Raw genomic sequence first — 26,799 nt, forward strand, 5'->3', positions numbered from 1 at the left:
AGAGGATCGTACAAACTTTTGAGGGCAGCCGAATTTGAGGAAGACACTCCATAATCCCTCCCAGTTGACAGTGTTGAAGGCCTTTGTGAAGTCAAAGAAGGCCAGGTACAGAGGCTGGTGCTGCTACCTGCATTTTTCTTGAATTTGACGCGTGGTGAAAATCATGTCTATTGTTTGTGTCCCTTAGTGGGCGGAATCAGCATTACAACTCTGGGAGGAGCTCTTCAGCCACTGGGAGAAGGCAATTGAGGAGGATTCTTACGATGACTTTCCCTGTGGGAGACAGCAGGGAAACTCCTATCATTACCGCAATCGGACTTGTCATCTTTCTTGAAGATGGTTGCGATTACAGCGTCTCTGAGATCCCCTGGCATGCTCTCCTTCCAAATAAGAGAAATGAGTTCATGGATTCGCGCCAATAGTGCTTCTCCGCCATGCTTTAGTGCTTCATCATGGATTCCATCTGCTCCTGAGGCCTTGTTGTTCCTCAGTTGTCAGATGGCCTTTTCAACCTTATGCCGGGCTGGGGTTGTGCTGAGCTGGTGGCAGGTAGCATGCTGCCGGATGGAGTCGAGGCAACTAGCATCGAAGACAGAGTTTCGGTTAAGGAGATCTTCGAAGTGTTCCTTCCAGCGGGAACTGACTGCCTCTCTGTCCTTGATGAGTACCTCTCCGTTCTTGGCCCTCAGTGGGGTAGGACCTTCGGTGCTTGGGCCGTAAGTGGTCTTGACTGCGCTAAAGAATCCACGCACATCGTGGTTGTCGGCTAGTTACTGGATCTCCTGCGCTTTTTCCACCCACCATCTGTTCTTTAGGTCGCGAGTTTTATGTTGGACCTCGGCCTTCAAATGTCTATAGAGCTGCTTCCTTGCTCTCGAGTTGTGTTGCTGTTTCCAGTTCAAGAATGCCTTGCGCTTGTGGCCTATTAGCTCCTGGATCTCCTAGTCATTCTCGTCGAACCAGTCTTGATGGAATGACCAAGTGTCTCTTCACAGGTGCTAATTATGGAGGCCTTGAGGGCAGATCAGGCACTGTGGACACTCTGCGTCTCTGGTTCACTGGAAGTCATCAGGTTGGTTGTGAGGCACTGGCTGAATAGAGCTTTCTTAGCAGGGTCTTTGAGTGCTCCAGCATTGATTTTCCTGCAGCAGCGTTTCTGTTGCTGCTGCTATTCTGGGGTTTCGTTGATGGAAATGACAGAGCGGATTAGGCGGTGGTCAGTCCAGCAGTCATCAACTTCTGTCATGTGTGGGTGATGTGTAAGTCCTTGCGGTCCCTTGATCGGACGATGACATAGTCTAGCAGATGCCAGTACTTGGAGCGAGGGTGTTGCCATGAGGCCTTGTACTTGTCTCTCTGACGGAACAAGGTGTTGGTTATGACATGACCATGTTCTAAGCATTTCGTCAGGAGGAGGGTACCGTTGGAATTGGCTTTCTCTTCCCCCTCTCTGCCGATCACATCTCTCCAGAGGTCTGTGTCCTTTCCAACTCTGACGTTAAAGTCGCTGAGGAGGATCAGCTTGTTGCCCGGTGGGGCTCGGGTCAGGGATTGTTCAAGGCTGGAGTAGAATTTCTCTTTGGTCTCGTCTGTAGCTTCCAGTGTTGGGGCGTACGCATTGATGACCGCACTGGTTCTGGGCTAAGGTGAGCCGAAGGGTCATGAGGCATTCGTTTATCCCAAAATGGGAATCTCCGAGTCGCTCAACTAGTTTATTTTTTATTGCAAAGTCTATTCCATGGAGGCGGCATTCTTCTTCTGGTTTACCTTTCCAGAAGAAGGTGTAACCTCCACCTTGTTCCTTGAACTGACCTTCCGCTGCCCACTGAGTCTCGTTTAGGGCGGCGATGTCTATGTCGAATCGTCTGAGTTCCCGGGCAACGATAGCAGTGCGGCATTCCGGTCAGTCGCTGTTGGGGTTGTCCATGAGGGTCCTGACGACCCAGGTCCCGAACTTCATTTTAAAGGGTGGAAGATGCCTGTGCGTGACTTATTTTAACGTGGGGTGGCTGTTGCACACCAGTTACCACACAGCCTTGGCAGAGTATGGTCTTGGTCCAATGGCAAGGGGATCCAAGACGATTGGAGACCATGCTCTGCTGCATGGGCCCAGTACACACACACACACACACACACACACACACATATTCCTACTGTCCTTCCTACTTCCCATAGGTCCCCTCTCTCTGGGTTTAATAAGACGCAGTGTAGGCCTCCGGATCTCGCTGTTGGCCCGTGCTGCACCTTCCCTGGGCCTCGACCTCGCTGCTGGGAAAGGACACTTTCATCTTTCCAGCCTGGGCTGGAGTTGAACTTATGTCTCTCTTGTTCCAGAACCAGGGGCTGATGACAAGATTTTTGTTTTACACAACAAGTTGTTATGACCTGGCATGCACTGCTTGAAAGGTCGGCGTCGGGAGTAACAGCGAGGTCGGATCCCAGGAGCGAGGTCGGGAGTAGCAGCGAGGTCGGGACCTAGGAACAAGGTCGGAAGGAGCAGCGAGGTCGGGACCCAAGAGTGAGGTCAGGACTCAGGAGCGAGGACAGAACGCCACAGCGATCAACTAAATATTTCACTCCTGAATGGCATAGCTCTAATTTTAGAATTGTGCCCCTTTTTTCTGCAAATACATTGACAGGATAGGCGTACCAACATCAATGTTCTCGCTCAGACCAACATCCCCAGCATCAAAGCATTGACCATGCTCAATCAACTTCGATGGACGGGCCACATCGTCCACATGCCCAATACTAGACTCACAGACCCAATCCACGTCTGAACTGGGGTCAAACAGGGCTGCGTCATCGCCCCAACCCTGTTCTCAATCTTTCTCGCCGCCATGCTCTACCTCACAGTCAACAAGCTCCCTGCTGCAGTGGAACTAAACTACAGAACCAGTGGGAACCTGTTCAAACTGCGCCGTCTCCAGGCCAGGTCCAAGACCACCCCAAACTCTGTCATCGAGCTACAGAGGCTGAACTCCAGGATACAGGCGACGTATTTACTGAGGCATACAAAAGCATGGGCCTTATGCTAAACATCCGTAAGACAAAGGTCCTCCACCAGCCTGTCCTCGCCGCACAGCACTGCCCCCAGTCATCAAGATCCACGGCGCGGTCCCGGACACCGTGGATCACTTCCCATATCTCGGGAGCCTCCTATCAACAAGATAAGGCATCGACGACGAGACCCAACACTGCCTCCAGTGTGCCAGTGCAGCCTTCGGCCTCCTGAAGAAAAGAGTGTTTGAAGACCAGGCCCTCAAAACTGCCACCAAGCTCATGGACTACAGGGCCATAGTAATAACGCGCCCTCCCATATGGCTCAGAGATATGGACCATGTACAGTATACATCTCAAGTCGCTGGAGAAATATCACCAACGATGTCTCCGCAAGATGCTACAAATCCCCTGGGAGGACAGGCGCATCAACATCAGCATCCTCGTCCAGGCTAACATCTCCAGCATTGAAGCACTGACCACACTCGATCAGCTCCGCTGGGCAGGCCACATAGTTTGCATAGAAACATGGAACATAGGTGCAGGAGTAGGCCATTTGGCACTTCGAGCCTGCACCACCATTCAATGTGATCATGCACCTCAGTACCCCATTCCTGCTTTCCATACCCCTTGATTCATTTAGCCATAAGGGCTACATCTAACTCAATGTTGAATATATCTAACAAACTGGTAGAGAATTCCACAAGCTCACAACTCTGAGTGGAGAAGTTTCTCCTCATCTCGGTCCTAAATGGCTTACCCCTTATCCTTAGACTGTGACCCCTGGTTCTGGACTTCCCCAACATCGGGAACATTCTTCCTGCATCTAAGCTGTCCAGACCCGGCAGAATTTTATATGTTTATATGAGATACCCTCTCATTCTTCTAAATTCCAGTGAATATAAGCCCAGTCGATCCAGTCTTTCTTCATATGTCAGTCCTGTCATCCCGGGAATCAGTCTGGTGAACCTTCGCTGCACTCCCTCAATAGCAAGAGTGTCCTTCCTCAGATTAGGAGACCAAAACTGTACACAATATTCAAGGTATGGCCTCACCAAGGCCCTGTACAACTGCAGTAAGACCTCCCTGCTGCGAAACTCAAATCCTCTCGCTATGAAGGCCAACATACCACTTGCCTTCTTCACCGCCTGCTGTACTTGCATGACTACTTTCAATGACTGATGTACCATGACACCCAGGTCTCGTTGCACCTCCCCTTTTACTAATCTCTCACCATTCAGATAATAATCTGCGTTCCTATTTTTACCACCAAAGTGGATAACCTCACATTTATCTACATTATAGCGCATCTGTCATGTATTTGCCCACTCACCTAACCTGTCCAAGTCACCCTGCAGCCTCTTAGCATCCTCCTCACAGTTCACACTGCCACCCAGCTTAGTGTCATCTGCAAACTTGGAGATATTACATTCAATTCCTTCGTCTAAATCGTTAATGTATATTGTAAATAGCTAGGGTCCCAGCACTGAACCTTGCGGTACCCCACGAGTGACTGCCTGCCATTCTGAAAAGGACCCATTTATTCCTACTCTTTGCTTCCTGTCTGCCAACCAGTTCTCTATCCATGTCAATACATTACCCCCAATACCACGTGCATTAATTTTGCACACTAATCTCTTGTGGGGACCTTGTCAAAAGCCTTTTGAAAGTCTAAATACATAGAAACATAGAAAATAGGTGCAGGAGTAGGCCATTCGGCCCTTCTAGCCTGCACCGCCATTCAATGAGTTCATGGCTGAACATGCAACTTCAGTACCCCATTCCTGCTTTCTCACCATACCCCTTGATTCCCCTAGTAGTAAGGACTTCATCTAACTCCTTTTTGAATATATTTAGTGAATTGGCCTCAACAACTTTCTGTGGTAGAGAATTCCACAGGTTCACCACTCTCTGGGTGAAGAAATTCCTCCTTATCTCAGTCCTAAATGGCTTCCCCCTTATCCTTAGACTGTGTCCCCTGGTTCTGGACTTCCCCAACATTGGGAACATTCTTCCTGCATCTAACCTGTCTAACCCCGTCAGAATTTTAAACGTTTCTATGAGGTCCCCTCTCATTCTTCTGAACTCCAGTGAATACAAGCCCAGTTGATCCAGTCTTTCTTGATAGGTCAGTCCCGCCATCCCGGGAATCAGTCTGGTGAACCTTCGCTGCACTCCCTCAATAGCAAGAATGTCCTTCCTCAGGTTAGGAGACCAAAACTGTACACAATACTCCAGGTGTGGCCTCACCAAGGCCCTGTACAATTGTAGCAACACCTCCCTGCCCTTGTACTCAAATCCCCTCGCTATGAAGGCCAACATGCCATTTGCTTTCTTAACCGCCTGCTGTACCTGCATGCCAACCTTCAATGACTGATGTACCATGACACCCAGGTCTCGTTGCACCTCTCCTTTTCCTAATCTGTCACCATTCAGATAATAGTCTGTCTCTCTGTTTTTACCACCAAAGTGGATAACCTCACATTTATCCACATTATACTTCATCTGCCATGCATTTGCCCACTCACCTAACCTATCCAAGTCGCTCTGCAGCCTCATAGAATCCTCCTTGCAGCTCACACTGCCACCCAACTTAGTGTCATCCGCAAATTTGGAGATACTACATTTAATCCCCTCGTCTAAATCATTAATGTACAGTGTAAACAGCTGGGGCCCCAGCACAGAACCTTGCGGTACCCCACTAGTCACTGCCTGCCATTCTGAAAAGTCCCCATTTACTCCTACTCTTTGCTTCCTGTCTGACAACCAGTTCTCAATCCATGTCAGCACACTACCCCCAATCCCATGTGCTTTAACTTTGCACATTAATCTCTTGTGTGGGACCTTGTCGAAAGCCTTCTGAAAGTCCAAATATACCACATCGACTGGTTCTCCCTTGTCCACTCTACTGGAAACATCCTCAAAAAATTCCAGAAGATTTGTCAAGCATGATTTCCCTTTCACAAATCCATGCTGACTTGGACCTATCATATTACCTCTTTCCAAATGCACTGCGATGACATCCTTAATAATTGATTCCATCATTTTACCCACTACCGATGTCAGGCTGACCGGTCTGTAATTCCCTGTTTTCTCTCTCCCTCCTTTTTTAAAAAGTGGGGTTACGTTGGCTACCCTCCACTCCATAGGAACTGATCCAGAGTCAATGGAATGTTGGAAAATGACTGTCAATGCATCCACTATTTCCAAGGCCACCTCCTTAAGTACTCTGGGATGCAGTCCATCAGGCCCTGGGGATTTATCGGCCTTCAATCCCATCAATTTCCCCAACACAATTTCCCGACTAATAAGGATTTCCCTCAGTTCCTCCTCCTTACTAGACCCTCCGACCCCTTTTATATCCGGAAGGTTGTTTGTGTCCTCCTCAGTGAATACCGAACCAAAGTACTTGTTCAATTGGTCCGCCATTTCTTTGTTCCCCGTTATGACTTCCCCTGATTCTGACTGCAGGGGACCTACGTTTGTCTTTACTAACCTTTTTCTCTTTACATATCTATAGAAACTTTTGCAATCCGTCTTAATGTTCCCTGCAAGCTTCTTCTCGTACTCCATTTTCCCTGCCCTAATCAAACCCTTTGTCCTCCTCTGCTGAGTTCTAAATTTCTCCCAGTCCCCGGGTTCTCTGCTATTTCTGGCCAATTTGTATGCCACTTCCTTGGCTTTAATGCTATCCCTGATTTCCCTTGATAGCCACGGTTGAGCCACCTTCCCTTTTTTATTTTTACGACAGACAGGAATGTACAATTGTTGTAGTTCATCCATGCGGTCTCTAAATGTCTGCCATTGCCCATCCACAGTCAACACTACATCCAATGGCTCCCCCTTGTCCACTCGACTAGTTACGTCCTCAAAAAATTCGAGTCAAGCATGATTTCAATTTCATAAATCCATGCTGACTTGGACCGATCCTGTCACTGCTTTCCAATGCGCTGCTATTACATCTTTAATAATTGATTCCAACATTTTTCCCACCACCGATGTCAGGCTGACCGGTCTATAATTCCCTGTTTTCTCTCTCCCTCCCTTTTTTAAAAAGTGGGGTTACCCACTTAGCTATCCTCCAGTCCATAGGAACTGATCCAGAGTCGATGGAATGTTGGAAAATGACCACCAATGCATCCAGTATTTCTAGGGCCACTTCCTTAAGTACTCTGGGATGCAGACTGTCAGGCCCTGGGGATTTATCGGCCTTCAATCCCATCAATTTTCCTAACACAATTTGCTGACTAATAGGGATTTCCTTTAGTTCCTCCTTCTTGCTAGACTCTCGGTCCCCTAGTATTTCCGGAGTGAAGATAGAACCAAAGTATTGTTCAATTGGTCTGCCATCTTTGTTCCCCATTATAAATTTGCCTGATTCTGACTGTAAGGACCCACATTTATCTTCACTAATCTTTTTCTCTTCACGTATCTGTAGAAGCTTTTGCAGTCAGTTTTTATGTTCCCTGCAAGCTTATTCTCATATTCTATTTTCCCCCTCCAAATTAAACCCTTTGTCCTCCTCTGCTGAATTCTAAATTTCTCCCTATCCTCAGGTTTGCTGTTTTTTTTGGCCACTTTATATGCCTCTTCCTTGGATTTAGCATTATCCCTAATTTCCCTTGCCAGACACAAGACTCCCAAAGCAAGCGCTCTACACGGAGCTCCTTCACGGCAAACAAGCCAAAGATGGGCAGCGGAAACGTTACAAGGACACCCTGAAAGCCTCGCTGATAAAGTGACACCTGGGAGGCCCTGGCCAAAGACGCCCTAAGTGGAGAAAGTGCATCCGGGAGGGTGCTGAGCACCTCGAGTCTCAACGCCGAGAGCGTGTGGAAATGAAGCGCAAGCAGCGGAAAGAGCGTGCGGCAAACGAGTCCCACCCACCCCTTCCCTCAACGACTATCTGTCCCACCTGTGACAGAGTCTGTGGCTCTCGTATTGGACTGTTCAGCCACCAAAGAACTCACTTCAGGAGTGGAAGCAAGTCTTTCTCGATTCCGAGGGACTGCCTATGATGATGACTAGACTCACAAAACAAACGCTCTACTCAGAGCTCCGACACAGCAAGCGAGCCCCAGGTGGGCAGAGGAAACACTTCAAGGACACCCTCCAAGCTTCCTTGAAAAAATGCAACATCCCCACCGACACCTGGGAATCCCTGGCCCAAGACCACTCGAAGTGGAGGAGAAGTATCCGGCAAGGCGCCGAACATTTCGAGTCTCTTCACCGGGAGCATGCGGAAGCCAACGCAAACAGCGGAAGGAGCGCACGACATCCCAAGCACCCCACCCATCCTTCCCTCCAACCATCGTCTGCCCCACCTGAGACTGTAGATCCAACATTGGACTCATCAGTTACCTGAGAATTCATATTAGTGTGGAAGCAAGTCATCCTCGACTCCGAAGGACTGCCTCAGAAGAACAAGATTTAGTTGATCTGAAACAGCACCATCTATTTCATGCTTTTTGTGATCAGGTTCATCCCCGAAAATTGCACAATTTTGTCACTAGTTTTTTGAGAATTCCAGAGCTATAAAACAAATCAAAGCTCAGATAGAAATCAGGAACTTTGTGGAGACTCGGCAAGCTTTTGAAAAATCACGTTAGGAACTGATAGCTGATATAGAATTTAAAAACAAATTTATAGTTTACTCGACAGTGAATTTCTCTCCATCCAATCCTTTACAACCATTCACTAGATTCATCATACTTAGGGAGCCAATAATAAGCTGCAGCACATACATTAAAATGATTGATGAAAAAGATACAATCATTTGTTTTGTAAGTAGTGTACATATTTAATTCCTGTGTAAGGATGCCAGACAGTGGATTAAAGCATTTAACATGCATGTTGGAACACACATATTGCATTCACAGAATGATATCACCTTTCATCGTGTATTCGACATGACATGGTAACTAATAGCAGATCCTATTTTGTTCTTATACTTTAATTAATTAATGGAGGGGCCCAATGTATGGAAGTTCTCAAATCCACACAAGAGTTAATAGATATTTCTACATCCCAACAATTCTACTGTGTTGCTGTGGATACTCTTGCGTGCACAAAACTATTATAGCCAGAATATTAATATAACTTTATGTAATTGTTTTTTAAATGGAAAAAGCACAAATATCCTATCTTGCCAAGCCAGATATCAGATTGATGACAATATTGTGCAGAACGATGAATTTGTATATTTGTCTGAAAACATGCCTTCGCACAATCCTTGTGTAGCCAAAATTCTATCTTCACACTGAGGACACCCTTCATCGTTTTGTGTGACACTACTACTGCACTAAATGGAATAGATTCAGAACAGATCTAGCAACTCAAAACTGAGTTGGTCCCCTGGGTTGGTCCCCTAGCATCCATGAGGCGCTGTGGGCCATCAGCAGCAGAATTTTCCACCATAATATGTAACCACATGGCCTGGCATATTCCTCACTCTACTATTACCATCAAGCCAGGGGACCAACCCTGGTTCAATGAGGAGTGCAGAAGAGCATGCCAGGAGCAGTACCAGGCGTACCTAAAAATGAGCTACCAACCTGGGAAGCTGCAACACAGGACTATATGCATGCTAAATAGGAAGCAGCATGGTATAGACAGAGCTAAGCAATCCCACAATCAATGGATAAGATCAAAGTTCTGCAGTCAGGCCACATCCAGTCCTGAATGCTGCTGGACAATTAAACAACCAATGGGAGGAGGAGGCTCCATAATCATCCCCATCAACAATGATGACAAAGCCCAACACACGAGTGGAAAAGACAAGGCTGAAGCGTTTGCAACCATCTTCAGCCAGAGGTGCCGAGCGGACAATCCATATCGGCCTCCTCCTGAGGTCCCCAGCATCATACAAACCAGTCTTCTGCCAATTTGAATCACTCCACGTGATATCAAGAAATGGCCGAATGCACTGGATACAGCAAAGGCTGTGGGTCCCGACAACATCCCGGTTGTCATCCTGAAGATTTGTACTCCAAAACTAGCCATGCCTCTAGCCAATCTGTTGCAATACAGCTACAAACACTGGCATCTACCCGACAATGTGGAAAATTGTCCAGGTATGTCCTGTTCACAAAAACCAAGACAAATCAAATCCGACCAATTACCACCCCATCAGTCTACTCTCAATCATCAGCAAAGTGATGGAAGATGTTGTCGACAGTGTACTTACTCACCAATAACCTGCTCACCGATGCTCAGTTTGGGTTCTGCCAGGACCACTCGGCTCCAGACCTCATTACACCTTGGTCCAAATATGCACAAAAGAGCTGAATTCCAGAGTTGAGGTGAGAGTGACTGCCCTTGATATCAAGGCAAGATTTGACTGAGTGTGGCATCAAGGACCCCAAGTAAAATTGAAGTCAATGGGTATCAGGGGAAAACTCTCCACTGGCTGGAGTCATGCCTAGCACAAAGGAAGATGGCTGTAGTTGCTGGAGGTCAATCAATGGTGGTCACCAATTACTAGAAATTTAATTAGACCAGCCACATAAATACTGTGGCTATAAGAGCAGGTCAGAAGCTGGGTATTCTGCGGCGAGTGTCTCACCTCCTGACTCTCAAAAGCCTTTCCACTATCTCCAAGGCACAAGTCAGGCGTATGATGGAATACTCTCCACTTGCCTGAATGAGTGCAGCTCCAACAACAATTAAGAAGCTTGACACCATCCAGAACAAATCAGCCCTCTGGATTGGCAAACCATCGGCCACCTTAAACATTCACTCCCTCCACCACCGGCGCACTGTGGCTGCAGTGCACCATCTACAAGATACACTGCAGCAACACTCCAAGGCTTCTTCAGCAGCACTTTCCAAACCCGCGACCTCTAGAAGGACAAGGGCAGCAGGGAACACCATCACCTGCAAGTTGTCCTCCAAGTTACACACCATCCTGACTTGGAAATATATCACCATACCTTCATCGTCGCTGGGTTAAAATCCTGGAACTCCCTCCCTAACAACACTGAGAATACCTTCACCATACTGACCTGCTCTTATAGCCACAGTATTTATGTGGCTGGTCCAGTTAAGTTTCTAGTCAATGGTTCAAGATGAGAATTAGGGATGGGCAAGAAATGCTGGCCTTGCCAGAGACGCCCACATCCCAGGAACGAATAAATAAAATGCACTGTAACTAATTTAAACCAGTCATAAGCAATGGCCTGGATTTTGCAATGGGAAAGAGTTTTTTCTCTCCAGCGGGTCGGGACCCCGCTGTAAACCCGCTGCCACTTATCTTTCCCCAATGTCAGGTCTGTCAGTGCTGAGTAGATCCAACATGCAGCGGCGGTTTCACAGCGCGGGACCCAATTCAGGTCATTAATGGCTTGTTTAGAGCCACTTAAGAATGAATTTCAGCTCACCTTCTGCTTTTGACAGCTCAGTAATTATGGCTGATCATGCTATTAAAAATTCACTTACACCTGAATGCATCAGGCTTAACATTTTCTGCCTTGTTTAGTCGGTAACTAGTAGGTAAGTACCACAACTTTAGGCTCTTACATTGATTTCATTGCCAAGTCTATCAGCGAGGTACTGTCCTAGGGGGAGTGTTTGCTGGTGCTGTTGGGGAGGAGTAAAACTGATATGGCAGCGGGATGGGAACCAATGCAGGGAGACAGAGGGAAACAAAAAGGAGACAAAAGCAAAAGACAGAAAGGAGATGAGTAAAAGTGGAGGGCAGAGAAACCAAAGGCAAAAAACAAAAAGGGCCACTGAATATAAAGGGGCTGCAGGAGGGGTCAAAACTAAAAATCATGGTTTAAAAACTAGGATTTAAACACTCGACCAAAATGCACGCAGCATTCGAAATAAAGTAAATGAGTTGACAGCACAAATCATTACAAATGGGTATGATTTGGTGGCCATTACAGAAACATGGTTGCAGGGTGGCCAAGATGGGTGGGGTGGGAATTAAACATACAGGGGTATCTGACGATTCGGAAAGATAGACAAGAAGAGAAAGGAGGTGGGGTAGCTCTCTTAATAAAGGATGATATCAGGGCAGTTGTGAGAGACGATATTGGCTCTAATGAACAAAATGTTGAATCATTGTGGGTGGAGATTAGAGATAGTAAGGGGAAAAAGTCACTGGTGGGCGTAGTTTATAGGCCCCCAAATAATAACTTCATGGTGGGGCGGGCAATAATCAAGGGAATAATGGAGGCATGTGAAAAAGGAACAGCAGTAGTCATGGGGGATTTTAACCTACATATCGATTGGTCAACTCAAATCGCATGGGATAGCCTGGAGGAGGAATTCATAGAATGCATACGGGATTGTTTCTTAGAACAGTATGTAACAGAACCTACAAGGGAGCAAGCTATCTTAGATCTGGTCCTGTGTAATGAGACAGGAATAATAAACAATCTCCTAGTAAAAGATCCTCTCGGAATGAGTGATCACAGTATGGTTGAATTTGTAATACAGATTGAGGGTGAGGAAGTTGTGTCAGAAACGAGCGTACTATGCTTAAACAAAGGGGACTACAGTGGGATGAGGGCAGAGTTGTCTAAAGTAGACTGGGAACACAGACTAAACGGTGGCACAATTGAGGAACAGTGGAGGACTTTTAAGGAGCTCTTTCATAGTGCGCAACAAAAATATATTCCAGTGAAAAAGAAGGGCAGTAAGAGAAGGGATAACCAGCCGTGGATAACCAAGAAAATAAAGGAGAGTATCAAATCAAAGAGCAATGCGTATAAGGTGGCCAAGGTTAGTGGGAAACTAGAGGATTGGGAAAATTTTAAACAACAGAAAAGAATGACTAAAAAAGCAATAAAGAAAGGAAAGATAGATTACGAAGGTAAACTTGCGCAAAACATAAAAACAGATAGTAAAAGCTTTTACAGATATATAAAACAGAAAAGAGTGACTAAAGTAAATGTTGGTCTCTTAGAAGATGAGAAGGGGGATTTAATAATGGGAAATGTGGAAATGGCTGAGACCTTAAACAATTATTTTGCTTCGGTCTTCACAGTGGAAGACACAAAAACCATGCCAAAAATTGCTGGTCACAGACAATCACTATCACTAGGGGGGTAGTGCTGGACAGGCTAATGGGACTCAAGGTGGACAAGTCCCCTGGTCCTAATGAAATGCATCCCAGGGTATTAAAAGAGATGGCGGAAGTTATAGCAGATGCATTCGTTATAATCTACCAAAATTCTCTGGACTCTGGGGAGGTACCAGTGGATTGGAAAGCAGTTAATATAACGCCTCTGTTTAAAAAAGGGGGCAGACAAAAGGTAACTATAGGCCGGTTAACATCTGTAGTGGGGAAAATGCTTGAAACTAACATTAAGGAAGAAATAGCAGGACATCTAGATAGGAATAGTGCAATCAAGCAGACGCAGCATGGATTCATGAAGGGGAAATCATGTTTAACTAATTTACTGGAATTCTTTGAGGATATAACGAGCATGGTGGATAGAGGTGTACCGATGGATGTGGTGTATTTAGATTTCCAAAAGGCATTCGATAAGGTGCCACACAAAGGTTACTGCAGAAGATAGAGCTACGCGGAGTCAGAGGAAATGTATTAGCATGGATAGAGAATTGGCTGGCGAACAGAAAGCAGAGAGTCGGGATAAATGGGTCCTTTTCGGGTTGGAAATCAGTGGTTAGTGGTGTGCCACAGGAATCGGTGCTGGGACCACAACTGTTTACAATATACATAGATGACTTGGAAGAGGGGACAGAGTGTAGTGTAACAACATTTGCAAATGACACAAAGATTAGTGGGAAAGCGGGTTGTGTAGAGGACACAGAGAGGCTGCAAAGAGATTTGGATAGGTTAAGCGAATGGGCTAAGGTTTGGCAGATGGAATACAATGTTGGAAAGTGTGAGATCATCCACCTTGGGAAAAAAAAACAGTAAAAGGGAATATTATTTGAATGGGGAGAAATTACAACATGCTGAGGTGCAAAGGGACCTGGGGGTCCTTGTGCATGAATCCCAAAAAGTTAGTTTGCAGGTGCAGCAGGTAATCAGGAAGGCGAATGGAATGTTGGCCTTCATTGCGAGAGGGATGGAGTACAAAAGCAGGGAGCTCCTGCTGCAACTGTATAGGGTATTGGTAAGGCCGCACCTGGAGTACTGCGTGCAGTTTTAGTCACCTTACTTAAGGAAGGATATACTGGCTTTGGAGGGGGCGCAGAGACGATTCACTAGGCTGATTCCGGAGATGAGGGGGTTACCTTATGATGATAGATTGAGTAGACTGGGTCTTTACTCATTGGAGTTCAGAAGGATGAGGGGTGATCTTATAGAAACATTTAAAATAATGAAAGGGATAGACAAGATAGAGGCAGAGAGGTTGTTTCCACTGGTCGGGGAGACTAGAACTAGGGGGCACAGCCTCAAAATACGGGGGAGCCAATTTAAAACCGAGTTGAGAAGGAATTTCTTCTCCCAGAGGGTTGTGAATCTGTGGAATTCTCTGCCCAAGGAAGCAGTTGAGGTGAGCTCATTGAATGTATTCAAGTCACAGATAGATAGATTTTTAACCAATAAGGGAACTAAGGGTTACGGGGAGAGGGCGGGTAAGTGGAGCTGAGTCCACGGCCAGATCAGCCATGATCTTATTGAATGGCAGAGCAGGCTCGAGGGGCTAGATGGCCTACTCCTGTTCCTAATTCTTATGTTCTTATGTTATAGTGCAGTGGGAGGAGGAGCAGGGTAACTCGGACTACAACCTCTGGATTTCCACGCTTAATTGCACATGAGCGGACTCTGGAGTTGCTGTCCGATTTACTCCACAATAACGGTAAGCGCTGTTAGCCTCACCACTATGCTCAACGCAAAATCCGAGCCAATATGTGCATTTTAGATTGACAGTATAATGCAGCCAGGATAATTTCATTTATTTAAATCACCACCATGCAGTATGAGCCAGATTAAGACAACCTCATGATAATGAATTTAGCTATTCAAGGCACAGTATGATACTGAATATCATACCTGTTAAATAATGGCTATCAGAAAATATCTCCAGATATCGTTGGGTCAGTTTTTTATTGCCATCGTTTAACAATAATGTAAGTTTGAAAAGTCTGACTTACCACTCCTCTGGATCACCAAAGTGTTCTCAGTTCCAACTGAACATTCTTTTAATATATCTACAACTTGGGCATGGCCGAGAGTCTGCACATTCTGCTGATTAATCTCCACGATTAGATCACCTTCATTCAGGCCACCACAGCCTTGAATATCTAGGATTTGTTTCACTCGCTGTCCTGTGGGACTGTCTGCTATGGTAAAGCCAAAGCCCTGTGCTCCTTTCACAATAGCAATTGTCATGAATTCGGACTGAGTGGCTCCTGAAGAGGCCATAGAGATGCTGTCCTCCTGAACTGCTGATAAAGTTCCATCCATCTGGCCATTAGTGGGTATTGGATTAAAAGAATGTAGATGTCGGTCAGAGATGTCTGGTGCTGAACGAGAGGTCCGGGATCCAAACTCCACATATGTGTCATAATTATTTCGCCCATTTATTTGGACTGGTTGACGGTCCACTATTGTTATAGGAGGCACCATGCTGTTGTTTGGGTCATCAGGGTCAAAGGGTAAAAGGTACCCACGACACAGTACAAGATTGACACATTGACCAATTGGGACAGATTGGAAAATTTTGACTACTTCAGCATGAGTATGTCCAAGGACACAGATGTCATTTATATAGACAATCACATCACCTAGAGGGAGAGAAAGAAATGGGACAATAAGGTAAAACTTTACTGAAAGACATGAAGTTAAGGAATTGCATTTGTTCCTGTGTTTTCCCCCTTTAGTGTAAAGTAAATCAATTTGAGTTATCACAGACTTAATGAATGTTATATAAGGCTGATGAATTTAAGAACCAATTGGATGCTGCAATCTGGGCCCTTGGGATCGTTCTGGATAGATAGAAGAAAAGATTTGCATTTATATAGCACATTTCATGACCACCGGATGTCTCAAAGTGCTTTGCAGCCAATGAAGTACTTTTGGAGTCGCTGTTGTAATATGGGACACACGGCAGCCAACTTGCGCACAGCAAACTCCCACAAACAGCAATGTGATAATGACCAAATAATCTATATAAATATTGACCAGGACACCAGGGATAACTCCCCTGCTCTTCTTCAAAATGGTGCCATGGGATCTTTTACCTCCACCTGAGAGGGCAAACGGGGTCTCGGTTTAATGTCCCATCCGAAAGATGGTACCTCTGACAGTGCAGCACTCCCTCAGCACTGCACTGGAATGTCAGCCTAGATTTATGTGCTCAAGTTCCTGGATGAACTAAAATGGACTAAATGGCCTTGGCATTCAAATATGACAGATGATTTTATAAACTTGACAGTCATTATAAAACAAAACAAGCCGAGCAATCAAATTTCTTAACATTTCCTGCTCACTTAGTGATACATATTTCAATTGTTGAGCGTACAGGTGCAGTGTCCAAAATCCAGAGTTCCGGAATCCGGACCGATTGGTGGCAGGGTTGTCCGGACTCCGTAAAATGTTCCGGAATCCGGACCCGCCGATCCTGCCGACCGAGGTCCCGCCGTTGCCCGACCTCGGGCCTCGCCTCACCGCCGCCGCTGCGCAACTTCGGGCCTCGCCTCACCGCTGCCGCTGCCTGACCTTAGGCCTCGCCTCACCTCACCACCCCGCTGCCTGACCTCGGGTCTCACCTTGCCACCGCCGCCGCTGTCCTTACCTCGGGGCCTCATTGCCAGCCCGCCCGAACACCTCCTCCACGATGGGGCCGCAAGATCAGCTCCTCTTCGGCAGGACCGCCTGAATGCTTCCTCGGTGGTGGGGCCCCGCCCAAACACTTACTCGATGGTGGGGCCCCGTCCAAACACTTCCTCGGTGTCAGGGCCCCGCCCAAACACTTACTCGATGGCGAGGCCCCGCCCAAATACTTCCTCGGCGGTGGGGACCCGTCCAAACACTTCCTCGGTGGCGAGGCCCCGCCTGAACAACTCCTTGGCGGCTGGGCCCCGCCCGATGATCTCATCGACGGGGCCGGTGACCCGAACAGCTCCTCGGCGAGCACCCCCCTCCCTTTCTGACGTTCCGAAATCCGGAAATACCCAAACCTGGGCTCGGGTGTTTCGGATTCATCAGAAAGATGTTCCATAGTCCGGAAAAACACGGAATCCGGAATGGCCTCAGTCCAAAGGGTTCCGGATTCGGGATGCTGCACCTGTACATGTCAACTACTTTATCTCCAGTTTAATACTGGACCACTGTACTGTTGTGAATAATTCATAAATAATAAAATATACATGGGAAAATAATTTACATTTTACAAACACCTACCTTTTATACAATATATCAGTTAATAGACATATTTTAATTATAAAGTAAAGATTATTTGATAAGGGTAGTTATAAATTATAATACCAAAAGAGGTCACAACTCATCTCTAGCACCTGATGGATAGTTCTCCAGGACTCTCTTTACTCGGGAAATATAAATATTAACATAGGTGATGACAAATTAAATTTCATACACAATTTCTCTCATCACATATCATAGGCAGTCCCTCAGAATCGAGAAAGACTTGCTTCTACTCTTAGCATGAGTTCTTAGGTAGCTGTACAGTCCAATACCGAGAACCACAGTCTCTGTCACAGGTGGGACAGACAGTGGTTGAAGGGAAGGATAGGCAGGGAGCCTGGTTTGCCGCACGCTCCTTCCACTGCCTGCGTTTGATTTCTGCATGCTCTCGGCTACGATACTCGAGGAGCTCAGTGCCCTCCCGGATGCACTTCCACCATTTAGGGCGGTCTTTGGCCAGGGACCCCCAGGTATCAGTGGGGATGTTGCACTTTATCAGGGAGGCTTTGAGGGTGTCCTTGTATCGTTTCCTCTGCCCACCTTTGGTTCGTTTGTCGTGGACGAGTTCCGAGTAGAGCGCTTGCTTTGTGAGCCTTGTGTCTGGCATGCGAACTATGTGGCCTGCCCAGCGGAGCTGATCAAGTGTGGCCAGTGTTTCAATGCTGGGGATGTTGGCCTGGACGAGGACGCTAATGTTGGTGCGTCTGTCCTCCCAGGGAATTTGTAGGATCTTGCGGAGACATCGTTGGTGGTATTTCTCCAGCAACTTGAGGTGTCTACTGTACATGGTCCAAGTCTCAGAGCCATACAGGAGGGTGGGTATTACTATGGCCCTGTAGACCATGAGCTTGGTGACAGTTTTGAGGGCCTTATCTTCAAACACTCTTTTCCTCAGGCGGCTGAAGGCTGCACTGGCGCACTGGAGGCGGTGTTGGATCTCGTCGTCGATGCCTGCTCTTGTTGATAGGAGGCTCCCGAGATAAGGGAAGTGGTTCATGTTGTCCAGGGCCACCGCGTGAATCTTGATGTCTGGGGGGCAGTGCTCACTATACGTATAGTACACATGTTGTATTATTAAATAAACAGCGTAGCTATTTATCTAAGCAATATTTCATCAACTTTCTTCTCTCCTTTAGGGAATGACTCTTGCTAAGGGACAGTTCCAAGAGGACAGAAAGCCTCTGCTACTTTACCCAAGTAGCCATTCTTCGCTTATGAGCCTAGAATGTGTGAGCAGACCAGTTGACAATGGAGGCTATCACAGCTGTCCTCCAGTGATATCGACACTTTCCAGGAGCAGGAACGCTGGCTGATTTCCCCCTTGTTAGCCAAAGGGTCCTGAGGCCAACCATAATATTCCAACTGATTGCCTCACTGTGGTATCGGATTATATTTCCGCTCTTTCACAACCGATTTTCTGTATTTTATGCCACACTTAAGAGCACATTAAGCTTATCAAAAATAATTTTCTTAGTAATCTCCATGCAAATGTTAAAACAAACTCATTAGCATTGAGAATATTTAGTTTTCAATGATGGCCATTAAAAGTTGACCAGGGCACGCTCTGCCCCGTGCGTAAATTCATATGTGATGTAATACTAAACAATACATGCCAGAATGTCCCAAGCTTTATTCTCAGCCTGTACAAATCTGGTCACACTGGAGGCAGCCTGTTTGTAACCTTAGCTTCACAATGCTAGTAACTATTACTTCAGAAACTACAAATAAAGTATTTTTCTTTGAGGAACACTGAGATGACTGATTATTATAGGCTGACCCTCCCCAACAGCTATGCCATCAAATGGATGTCTGGTGGGTTTCTGTGGCAAATCTATCTATGATTCGGTAAGGATCTTTCCTATATGCATATTCTAAGGTCTGTGTATTCTTCAGGGGCTCTGTTGGTGGTGTGTATAATCAGGCATGCAACCTTACATGCTTAATTTGCAATAGGTTGCATAGGATGTCATAGCAGCGCATTTGATAGGTCCAAGTCAGCATGGATTTGTGAAAGGGAAATCATGTTTGACAAATCTTCTCGAATTTTTTGAGGATGTTTCCAGTAGAGTGGACAAGGGAGAACCAGTTGATGTGGTATATTTGGACTTTCAGAAGGCTTTCGACAAGGTACCACACAAGAGATTAATGTGCAAAGTTAAAGCACATGGGATTGGGGGTAGCGTGCTGACATGGATTGAGAACTGGTTGTCAGACAGGAAGCAAAGAGTAGGAGTAAATGGGTACTTTTCAGAATGGCAGGCAGTGACTAGTGGGGTACCGCAAGGTTCTGTGCTGGGGCCTCAGCTGTTTACACTGTACATTAATGATTTAGATGAGGGGATTAAATGTAGTATCTCCAAATTTGCGGATGACACTGTGAGCTGCGAGGAGGATGCTATGAGGCTGCAGAGTGACTTGAATAGGTTAGGTGAGTGGGCAAATGCATGGCAGATGAAGTATAATGTGGATAAATGTGAGGTTATCCACTTTGGTGGTAAAAACAGAGAGACAGACTATTATCTGAATGGCGACAGATTAGGAAAAGGAGAGGTGCAACGAGACCTGGGTGTCATGGTACATCAGTCATTGAAGGTTGGCATGCAGGTACAGCAGGCGGTTAAGAAAGCAAATGGGTTGGCCTTCATAGTGAGGGGTTTTGAGTACAAGGGCAGGGAGGTGTTGCTACAGTTGTACAGGGCATTGGTGAGGCCACACCTGGAGTATTGTGTACAGTTTTGGTCTCCTAACTTGAGGAAGGACATTCTTGCTATTGAGGGAGTGCAGCGAAGGTTCACCAGACTGATTCCCGGGATGGTGGGACTGACATATCAAGAAAGACTGGATCAACTGGGCTTGTATTCACTGGAGTTCAGAAGAATGAGAGGGGACCTCATAGAAACGTTTAAAATTCTGACGGGTTTAGACAGGTTGGATGCGGGAAGAATGTTCCCAATGTTGGGGAAGTCCAGAACCAGGGGTCACAGTCTAAGGATAAGGGGTAAGCCATTTAGGACCGAGATGAGGAGAAACTTCTTCACCCAGAGAGTGGTGAACCTGTGGAATTCTCTACCACAGAAAGTAGTTGAGGCCAATTCACTAAATATATTCAAAAGGGAGTTAGATGAAGTCCTTACTACTAGGGGGATCAAGGGGTATGGCGAGAAAGCAGGAAGGGGGTACTGAATTTGCATGTTCAGCCATGAACTCATTGAATGGCGGTGCAGGCTAGAAGGGCCGAATGGCCTACTCCTGCACCTATTTTCTATGTTTCTATGTTTGCAACATGCAAATTCAGGGGCTGGAATGAGGTTGCATGAGCCCCATTTAAGTGATATATTTATTTATAAAAGGATCCACATAGAATTTCATTACTTTGGTTGAGATTCTGCCACCAGTATGCACATTGTTCTTGTGAAATGAGCGAGAAAGTTCCCTCAATGCTTTTAGGGTCCCTTGCAGATATCCATGAAGGTACTAATTGGTACTCGGCACTTCTATTATTTCCTGTAAGACTGCAATGATGTGTGAGGTGCATAGTCTCCGTCAACTGATGTAGGATGCCCATGGCAGACTCAAAGGATATCGGAAATGTCTACTTCTTTTCTCACAAGTATGCTGTATATTCCCTCTAATCATATTGAAGTGCCGTCTTTCTGACCCTTCCAATATTATTTCCTTTCCAAGGCCTTACTTAACAAGCATTGTGAGGCCGACACTATACTTCCCCTTGGTGATCCTGTGCTTGTCCTACTTCATAATCTAAGCTTGTCGGAAGCACGCGGTAGTCAAGTACAAACAGCGGAAGGAGCGTACTACAAACCAAGCACCCCCCCACCCATCCCTTCAACCACCACCTGCCCCACCTGTGACAGAGATTGTAGATCCCGCACTGGACTCATCAGCCACCTTAGAACTCATATTAGTGTGGAAGCAAGTCAGCCTGTGTTGGCAGGTTGCTGTTTGGTGATGCAGTTCTGATGGGATTGTGTGGGCTTGAGCCTTTGGGTGCAGGATCATGATATGACCCTATAGTACCTGGAGCCACATCACACAATGTAGTGGCTGTTGGTGCCTACTCACTCTTTGGCACTTCATTCATTCTTTAAGGGGGCTCGCTGGAGTGAGAAGATATGCAGATAACCTGATAGGAAGCTGTCCCATGAGAACATTATCTTGCTATGCCGCTCAGCTAGATGAGCAGTAAACTGCAGGAGAGCAGTCCGCAGGGTGTCTCTGATAAATCCAGCCATCACTGCTCTTTCCAAATCTTAGAATTATAGATTGTTGCAGCACGGAAAGGGGCTAATTAGTCTAACAAATCTGTGCTAGTGCTTTTCTTCATGAGCCATCTAGTCAAATGACACAGCCTTAATGCCCCATACACTTCAATAGTCCATTTTTCCCAGCAAGTATATGATTCATTTTTAAAAGAATTAACTTTTTGGAAAATTGCAGGCTTATGTTGAAAAGACTTGCTATACTTAATGTATACCTGAAAGACCACTGGGAAATAGGTAGTTAAATGGGGCCCTTTTTGAGGCATTTGGGACCCATTAAGGATCTGGGTGCAACAGGTTCGCTCATATAACTTTGGCTGCTGGCCATTGGAGTCAGCAAGACAAGCCAAGCCCCAAAGCAGGATGGAATCGGTACTGGAGCCCAGGGCCTGCGAACATTTGAATCTCAGCATGTATTCATCAAAAGAAAGCCATGCTGGATCTGCACCATTCACTGGAGTTCTTGTAGTGTATTGAGGATTTTCTTGGAAGAGAACTTACATGTCTTAGCATCCCCCTTGCCTTCTGTGAAAGAACTTGCATTAATATAGCACCTTCCGCATCCTCAGTATGTCCCAAAGCACTTCACAGTCAATGGAATACTTTTAAAGTTTGGTCATGTTGTAATGTAGTGAAGAAGAGATTACAAAAGTAGGTTCAAAGTTGAATGAAAATTAATTCTGGGATCACCAAGCACAGAATATTAGTGTACTTCTGCTTTGTGTGGGAGCACACAGGTAAATCATATACATTTTGTTAAAGAAGGAAGCCATTTGGCTCACAGTTTCTGTTCAATGCTAGCGACCACACCAGAGCTATCTAGTTTAATCCTATTTCCCTGCTCTTACCTGTACCTTTTAATTTCTTTCTTTTGCACTTAGTTGATCCGAGTGGAAACAAACTGGAGAGCATGTGCAAAATGATGCTGTGAGTTGGCAGGACTTGGTAGATCACAACTTTAAGTATAAAAATTTTAAGTGACAGTCCCGGAGAATGATATTCCGCCATGGGATGGAGGGGGTTCCTATTTGTATATCATCATCATCATCTTCATAGGCAGTCCCTTAAAACGAGGATGACTTGCTTCCATGCCAAAAAGGGATGAGTTCACAGGTGGTTCAATGAAGGACCTAATATTCCAGATCCCAAACTACATTGTGAAGGGTGGCAGATGCCGGTCTGTGGATTTTTTTAACCAGTCACCACACAGGCTTGACAGAGCTAGGTCTTGGTCCAGTGGCAAGGATTACCCAAGACTAACTGGAGACCTTCTCTGCTGCACAGACCGAGCATGCACACATATCGCAGTGTGGGCTGGCCCATGCTGCCCCTGAGCCCTCGCCTCTTCTGGGCCCCAGATTCACGCCTCTCCTGGGCCCCGGTCACTTCCATCTACAAACTCTTACCTGAATGGATGAGGAAGATTATTAATGTTGTTATGAAGATTCTTTCTGAAAACAGTTCTCCTACCAGATCAATCTTAAATCGCTTTCTACATTACAACAGTGGCTACATTTAAAAAAGTACTTAATTGACTGTAAAGTGCTATGGGATGTCCGGTGGTCAAGAAAAAGCACTACATAAATGCAAGTCTTTCTTTCTTTGAAAACATTTGTGCCTTTTTTGATTCGCTCACCCATTTCCATTTTGCTATCCACTGCTGCTGGTCCTTCTGGTATCACACTCTTCACTTGTAGAAACTCATCAGGTTCATCACCACCAATAATGGTGAATCCAAATCCCATGCTGCTCTTCTTCAGTGATGTTGTAAGAAATGTTCCCTTCAGCTGTGAAACATCTCGAGTGAAGAGTGGTTTTTCTATGTTGATAATGCAAAGAAAAAAAATATTTAAAAATACCCTTTAAGAGACTTGTGCCATCACAGTGCTAAAGGCACTGAGTGTGTGTGGTTTTTATTTTTATTTTTAACCCTTTTAGACCCAATTTTGTAAAAAATAAAATCAGTTTATTAATTTTACAATGATTAATATAAAAATAGCGCCAAATTTCAGTGCTCATCGTATTTTAGTAGAGAATTTAGCAGCTAAAGCAAATTTATTTTGAATAATGTGGAAAGGAAAGGGTTAAAAACAATTACTGTAAGCATGCTATAAGCAGGTAACAGAAGACCACATTCCACTTCCAGTGCCTTTGACAACAAATAATGAGCTGTGATGTAGAATTCCCCACTACAAATGTCTGCTTTACAACAGTGCAGCTTGACTGTGAAGTTGCACTTTGACATACCATACAGCCTGTACATTCCAGCACTGTCACTCCGATACTGAGACAGGTCATTCGTACTGCGCGACCGCTGAGGCAGAGAGCCTGGGCAGGTATGTTTGGGTCTAGGTAATGTTGATGATGAGCCTTCTACAGTTATAAAGGAGAAAAACCCTCATTCTTAGGCCTTGATCTTATGAATAATGACTATACTCTATAGAATATTGATAGTTCCATGCTACTTAATTCAAAAGAACATTAATCTCCACCAATTCCAATATGTCCTAGTTTGTAGCTACAGCATCATTTCTGCTATGATTGATGCTTTAATTACATTATATTTGCTTTATGCATTAGTCCTGAAATATATTGAAAAGCCTCTAAAGGTTAATAAAGATATACTAACAGTAATATACTTTAGCACATTAGAAAGACATCACAATAACAAAGCATACAACATTCCAAATTTTATGCCATTTACATACAGTATTATAACGATATTACCTCGGAAACCTGGTGCTGGCATAAGGTAGGGCATTAGATCCTGCTGCATTGGATGTTGCTGCTGCAACCTCTTCTTTGCTTCGAGAACAGGATTTTCAAACTGGGTTTTTCGATTTATGTGACTAAAGCGTCATATGAAAAAAAGAAAAATAGCAAGAGCAGAAGAATGGCACAAAAAAAGCATTGAAATAAGAGTAATCAAGAGTAGGAAATATGCAAGGAAGAAAAAATCCAGGGGACAGCGAGAGGTGACAAAAAACAAAGACATACTTATTATATTGTCTTCAGGTTTTAAAAGTACCAATATGTATGTATGTCTGATAGTTTTAGCTCAAAAAGAGAACAAGTTATTTATTCTGCAAAGCTCATCATTTTGTAATCACAATTCACATTTACAAGAATCTCTATATGAAACAGTTGATGCCACAATTCACCTTAACAAAAAAAATGAAAGCATAATGAAAAGCTGAACATTCAATGAAATTGTAGAATGAAGTAATAATTGCCACACACAATGCAGTCACTTTGAAGATACTGTGAATAGTTCTGTAGATCTGTGATCTAATTTTTTTTTCTGAACTATTAGAAATAAAATACTGTTCAGCAAACTTACTCAACATAATAGGTGCCATAGACTGGATCATCTATTTTCTCCCAACCATATGGAAGTTCTGAAATGACAGAAAGATAATCACAGATAAAAATATGTATTGATAGTAAACACTGGTTTATACATAGTTAATTTCTCTGCCATCTTTATAAAGATGCCGATCAACTGATTTAAAATAAAATTTGAGAAATCAAGGTGAAGTGTCAAGGCTCGTAATGCAGGACACCAGCAAGGTTGAGAAGAGTAAAAGAGAATACAAGTAAAACCGGAAGTAATGATAAGGAAACGCTAAGCTTGGGTTTTAAGAGCTTGAAGTTTGTAGAAGGAAGGAAAGACTGAGAGGTAAGGCATTCTGCAATTTGAAGGTCCTGAGATGTTAGCATAGAGTGACAAGTTTTGATTTCAATACAGTGCGGGTATAGAGTGAAGAAAGAGCATGTAGGGCAGTATACTTGGAGTTTAGCAGTTACAAAGATGAAGGTTCAGAGGGCTAGATTTTCCCTAGCCCAACGCATGTTTCAACGTGATTTATTCACGTTAAAAGTGTTTTTTTGTTCTTAAACTGAATTGCACAAAATTCCCCAAACCTTAAGAATGGCGTTTTCAAAATATCGCCAAAAAGCGGATCATCCTGGTGCAATGCAAAAATAACCCACACTGCCTAAGTTTGGCCATTCGGCAAACCCGTTTTTAGAAGAAAAAAAAGTACAAGAAAAGCAGGCGTTGAAGCCTCAGAAACATCAGGAAGACCTGCAAAAAAGGTAAGTTAAAGTTTTTATTTTTTTAATTCTTTTGCAGTAATTACTTAGTTAAGGGTCTTGTAAATGTTTTGTGATTTTTGATTTTTTGTTTTTTGCAAATTTTCTTTTGGTTTTCTCCCCTCCCGGGGCCTGTAGTTTTCGCGTTGATAGGCCTCGGGCTAAAGTTGGCGACATCACAGTTTTTAACGCGAATCGTCGTACAACGCCGTTTTTTTTAAGAACAGGCATATTTTGTGACCAAATTTACTCCCTTAAAAAAATGGTGAAATTTTTATTCTTATTTATTCACTATTCTGTCGTTATTTATCAAATAACGACAGGCTAGGGAATTTATTGCCCAGAGAAACACCAACATTATATCATTGATAGAAAAGAGAGATTCAAAAAACGTTGCAATGAAGTAGGAAAGATTGGAAGCTGATAGAGAGATTCCCTATCAGATGATGTTTTTTTCTTGTATCTTGTCCAGGATTATGAGAAAAATGCGAGAAGAGGGAACCCAAATAGGACAGCGGTATTCATGTCTTTTGATGAATTTGGTCTTTTTAGAGATTCAGGAATTGTTGAGTGGAAAGGAATTATTTGACAGGAAAGAAGACATTGAGCTTCTCATTTGCTGCTTCAAGATGATATGCTTATTGCCTGTAAAAGGGAACATACCAATAGGCTTTTTGGGAAAGGGTAGAGGAGTCATTAATATGGCATTGTTATACCTAATCTGAATCTTGCATTTATAATGGGAAAAAAACACAATTGAGATTTAAATTAAATTGCTCGAGGGAAGAAAAATTACATCCTCACACATTGCAAATGCAAAAAGTCCATAAAATAACACACTCTTCACAATGGTTTAGTGGGTAAATATGCTGCACGATGCGGTACTGAGACTTACAGACCAGAAGGTCTCAGGCTTGATTCTTGATCTGTACTCAGTGGGCTGATTTCAGAAGGGGCAGCAGTTGGGGTACTATAAGTGGCCTCAATGCCCCTGTACTAGAGAGAAGTAAAATAAATCAGAGTGGGTTCCCATTCCTAATTGACATCAAGTGGTTTCTGTTGAAAAATGTGTAAGGC

General features: G+C 44.7%; 1 protein-coding gene across 3 annotated transcripts in view; it reads right to left on the reverse strand.

The window, feature by feature from the left end:
• The window catches only part of magi2a (membrane associated guanylate kinase, WW and PDZ domain containing 2a), a 1,034,101-nt gene that overhangs the window by 143,061 nt on the left and 864,241 nt on the right, over positions 1–26,799 (reverse strand). For all 3 annotated transcript variants that reach the window (XM_070897360.1, XM_070897359.1, XM_070897358.1), the window contains 5 exons: positions 24,968–25,025; positions 24,355–24,476; positions 23,875–24,000; positions 23,264–23,446; positions 15,079–15,711 (listed from right to left, as the gene is read on the reverse strand). In XM_070897360.1, coding sequence (XP_070753461.1) covers positions 15,079–15,711; positions 23,264–23,446; positions 23,875–24,000; positions 24,355–24,476; positions 24,968–25,025 — 1,122 coding nt within the window. The remainder of the gene's footprint in view (positions 1–15,078; positions 15,712–23,263; positions 23,447–23,874; positions 24,001–24,354; positions 24,477–24,967; positions 25,026–26,799) is intronic.

This window comes from Pristiophorus japonicus, chromosome 13, assembly GCF_044704955.1.
Source record: "Pristiophorus japonicus isolate sPriJap1 chromosome 13, sPriJap1.hap1, whole genome shotgun sequence".
In the NCBI taxonomy this organism is placed as follows: domain Eukaryota; kingdom Metazoa; phylum Chordata; class Chondrichthyes; family Pristiophoridae; genus Pristiophorus; species Pristiophorus japonicus.